This window comes from Podarcis erhardii, assembly GCF_964252035.2.
Source record: "Podarcis erhardii genome assembly, chromosome: 1".
NCBI lineage: Eukaryota > Metazoa > Chordata > Lepidosauria > Squamata > Lacertidae > Podarcis > Podarcis erhardii.
This window is the reverse complement of record NC_138497.1, coordinates 84,439,612-84,443,920: the sequence shown is the minus strand read 5'-3', so window position 1 is coordinate 84,443,920 and position 4,309 is coordinate 84,439,612. Positions and strand designations below refer to the sequence as shown.

At 44.2% G+C, this 4,309-nt stretch overlaps 1 protein-coding gene across 1 annotated transcript; it reads right to left on the bottom strand.

Moving 5' to 3' along the window:
• Nucleotides 1-1,711: 1,711 nt before the first annotated feature.
• LOC309350796 (olfactory receptor 5F1-like) lies at nt 1,712-2,656 on the bottom strand (the record flags this gene model as incomplete). Its single annotated transcript, XM_081878039.1, has 1 exon — nt 1,712-2,656. The coding sequence occupies one exon, from the start codon at nt 2,654-2,656 to the stop codon at nt 1,712-1,714; it is 945 nt and encodes a 314-aa protein (XP_081734165.1).
• Between the last annotated feature and the right edge of the window lie 1,653 nt (nt 2,657-4,309).

Genomic DNA, 4,309 nt, shown 5'->3' with positions numbered 1-4,309 from the left:
ATTTTTTTGGAGGATGATTCCATCTGATACCTTCACTGAAGTCCTCCCATTTCACATATATACACTGTTCACTCCCCCCTCCACATCTCACATTCTAACTACCCAAATGCCCCATTCACATCAAGCAGTATTCACCCATCCCTAAAAATACACAACCCATTCTCTCATGCACACACTCTTTCATATATATGCGTGTCTGTACCACACACAGAGAGAGACAAACATGCACACAAAGCCACCATTCATATCCCCAGTCGGAAGCACTGTAAAAGGGCAATAATGATAGAACACATGTAACTTGATGGGATCAGAAACTACCTACCTGTATGACTACGAAGAAAGTCACTTGACATTGGAAGTGCCCCGCCACCAACCTTCAGAAGTGTTTTCTTTCTGTGACTCAGTGATTGAGCTACAATGTACATTTAAGTCCTCAATAAAGTAATCATTCTAGTAAGCAAAGAGTGTGGGGCTGATTTCATTCAGGGTCAGGTCTACCCCATCTGCTGAGGTTAACAAAAGAACTATATCTTTCTGCCACTGTGTCTTAAATTCCTTTTGCAAGTATTCCTATGGGAACAAATATTTTTATACTAATTAGAGCATACATTTTTTTTATCAGTGAACTTAATCTCCAAGGAATAAGAAAGATCCAGAGACTCAGAGACTTTCCATATTATTGGACCAGCTAAAAGGTAGACCATTAACAGACACAACTTTATTCACTGAGCTTGCAAGCAACACAGACCACATTTCCAAGGCAAGGATGAACTCAGCCCAGCTACTTCTCCACATAGTATAAACTCTTTCCATATCCCTTTAGCCCTGCAGATAAATGCTTGTACTACCACGTGAGGTATGAAACCACCCACCCTAGTTCTTTAGATTCTTTCACAAATGTATATTCTATCTTTCTGAACATTAGGACACTTCTGTACAGCCAGCTGAGAAAAGTCTGTGTACTTCCTCCAAGATCATTAAAATGGCCAACCAAGATTGCTTCTGTCCTACCTTGATTACATTTCAATTGATTTTCTTCCAAAACTATACAAAGTTTAGAATTTGCAGTGCCTCGCCAGAATTGAATAGTGGAAGCAACAAGTAAGAGCTGGTCTGCCTGGAACAAACTACAGGTGACTTCTACAGGTAGATGTCAAAAGCATGGGAGACAAGATACAACCATTCAGTGCCTACCTGTCAGAGGTCACATTTTTGGGAAACAGTACCCAGCACCAACTTGTATTTTAGGAAGTAGCATAACCACACAGAACAATGTTTTTTCTTCTTCCCCCAAACCTTCTTACCCTTAGGGTCCAGAAGAATTCTACGCCGGGTGTGGATGAAGGAAATCAGAGTCCAAAGAAATCTGGAGGACCCCAGGTTTTCCACTCATTTTAGGCTAATTTGGGAACACATGCATTCAGCTCTACCACCATTTTTGCATTGAGGGCCTCTTTTTGAGCAGTGTTTTCTAATAGCTCAATGCACATTGTATCAGGGTGAATACTTGACTATCAACTCCAAATACAATGGGGATCCATATGTTCTCTAAAATGTTTAAAAATATGGCAAAGAACATAGACAGTTGTGTTGCATTACAGATATGTTTAAATGAAGAACATGCTTAAATACTTCACATAACAAGGCTAGAGGACTTGAATAAAATCTAACATGTTATTGAACTAATTTGACAGTCTGTTGATATAGTATTTTATAGTAAATGTGAAAATGCATTCTTATCCATCACTCTCTTCATTGCCTCCTTCACCTCCTTGTTCCTCAAACTGTAAATTAAGGGGTTGAGCATTGGGATGACAAAGGCATAAAACATTGACACAACTTTATTCTGATCCTCTGAATAGTTGGAACTAGGTTGCAAATATATAAACAGGCCAGTTCCATAGAATATGATCACAGCAATCAGATGGGAGATGCAGGTGGAAAAGGCTTTCTTGCGGCCCTTGGCTGACTTCATCTGGACCACCGTGAAAAGGATGTACAGGTAAGAACTCAGGATTATCAAGAGAGAGCCTAACATATTGATTCCAGCACACATGAAAACTAGTGTTTCGGCTATGGATGTATCAGAACATGAGAGCTTGAGTAGTGGGGGGATCTCACAGAAGAAATGGTTGATTTCATTAGACTGGCAAAAAGACAAAGTACCTACCAAAGTGGTATGAATGATTGAGTTCAAGAAGCCAGCTGTGAATGCTCCTCCAGCCATCTTGACACATCGGGTGTGTGACATGATTGATGTGTACAACAAAGGGTTGCAGATGGCCACATAGCGGTCATAAGCCATTAGCCCAAAAAGCATGAATTCTGTACTTGCCAGAGCAACAAAGAAATACAGTTGGATGAAGCAACCCAGGAAAGAAATGGTTCTCCCCTCTGATAGGAAATTGCTTAAGGCTTTGGGGGTGATGTTGGAAGAATAACAAAAATCTAAGAAAGCCAGATTACTGAGGAAAAAGTACATGGGGGTGTGAAGCTGAGAGTCCATTCTGATCAGCAAAATCATCCCTAGGTTCCCCACCACAGTGATAACATAGATCAACAGCAACAATGTGAAGATGGGAATCTTCAGTTCCAGTACATCTACAAGTCCCACAAAAATAAATTCAGACACAACACTTGTATTTTCTGTTGACATTTTTGTAGCTGATTTATTCCTGCTATTTTTTATTTCAAATGAACATGGGTCTTCATATGATTTCAGTTGGAGGAGAGGATGGATTCAGCTGGGAAGAGCAAATGATAGACCTTCAGTAGTCATAACCAAAAAAGTCTGGTTGTACTAAGTAAAGGGCATTTCTTGGGTGGTCGATATGTACCGACTGCTTGTGTGCCTTACATTGTAGAGCATGATTTTGCTTTTTATTCTCAATCTGCAGATATAAAATAAAATAAGCCACATCTTAACGTCTAGGGATATTACAAACAATATTTCTATAATTTAACAAATATCATTTTGCAACGTTCGATTGCTTAAACAAGTTTCTTTTCAATTTTCTTGAAAATCCATTATCTTTAAAATTTACAGTAATGACCGCTCCCCGCTTAAAACGGGGGGGCGCCCTTTGCGTGGACGCGTGCAGCCCCTAGATCTGGAGCGGCCCCAACAGCATAGGCTTGGCTTTGCCTTCCCCCAGGTGGGATACCTGGAGGTCTCCGCCTACCTCAGTCAGTTGTCCAATCCCACCTGGGGGAAGTGTTGCCAAGGAGACTAGGCCAGGTAGGGGAGGGATTACCTGCCCACACAATAGAGGGAGGATCTTACCTGGTAATCCTCACTTGGCTCCAGAGCTTCTCCCACCCTACCCACCCTCAGTTAATGTCTTATTTTGCAGGTTAACTTCTTTACAGGTGTCAGGGGTTCAGGGAGAGAGACGCAGATGAGGGAGGAGACAGAAAGTGAGGGGGAAGGATTCCAGACTGACGAGGAAGAGGATGACAATGACCCAAGATTGTCCATGAGTCCGTCCAGTGAATCGGAGGACTCCCAAAAGGGAGCCCCTCTGGTCAAGCCAAGGGGAGCTAGAGGGGGAAGCAGTCAGGAGCAGGGAAACGAAGGGGGAACCCCCAGTGGGAGTTGGAGAGCGAGACCGGCTGCTCCGCTGGAACGGAGTGAGGGGGGAGGAGTGACCAGTGTGTCAGAAGGAGCAGAACAGGAAGCAGAGAGGGGAAGGAGATCAGGGCAAAACGTCCTGCCGGAAGGGGAGGAAAGTAGTATCGAGGGCAGTGTAACTGTCGAAGGCAAGGTCAGGAGCAACGTACGCGCGCCAAGTTCAAAATGGGAGGCGCGCGGAAATGAAGAGAGTCCTGGGGAGGAGCCTGGTCCCAAAGCCCGAAGGAGGGGGGAGGAGGCGGCAGAGGACTCAGCCTCTGGAGAGTCCCGAAGGGAGAGAACACAGGGGGGCAGAAAGACCCTGCGGAAAAGGAAAGAGAGAAAGAGGTGGACCAGTACAAGCCTCTTAAACTGGTGTAGAGGGGGGACCGACTCAGAGGGTACTTCAGCGGTCTAAGCGTAACAGACGTAGGGTCACCCACCTCGGATGTAAAGCTACTAATGTTCTTCAATAAAAGCTTTTGTACATAGGCTGGAGTGGACTTTGGTCTCTTGTGAGCTGGGACCACGGGTGACTCTGACAGCAAGTCCCCTCTCCAAGAACGCAAAATTTTTTTTTGCAAAGCTCACGAACGGTAGCAGCCATGAGTGCGGAGGAGCAGCTGACAACACTGCGAAACGCAGTTACAGAACTCACCGCTGCAGTCATTGCATCTCAGAAGAAGAGTGATGAAGCGG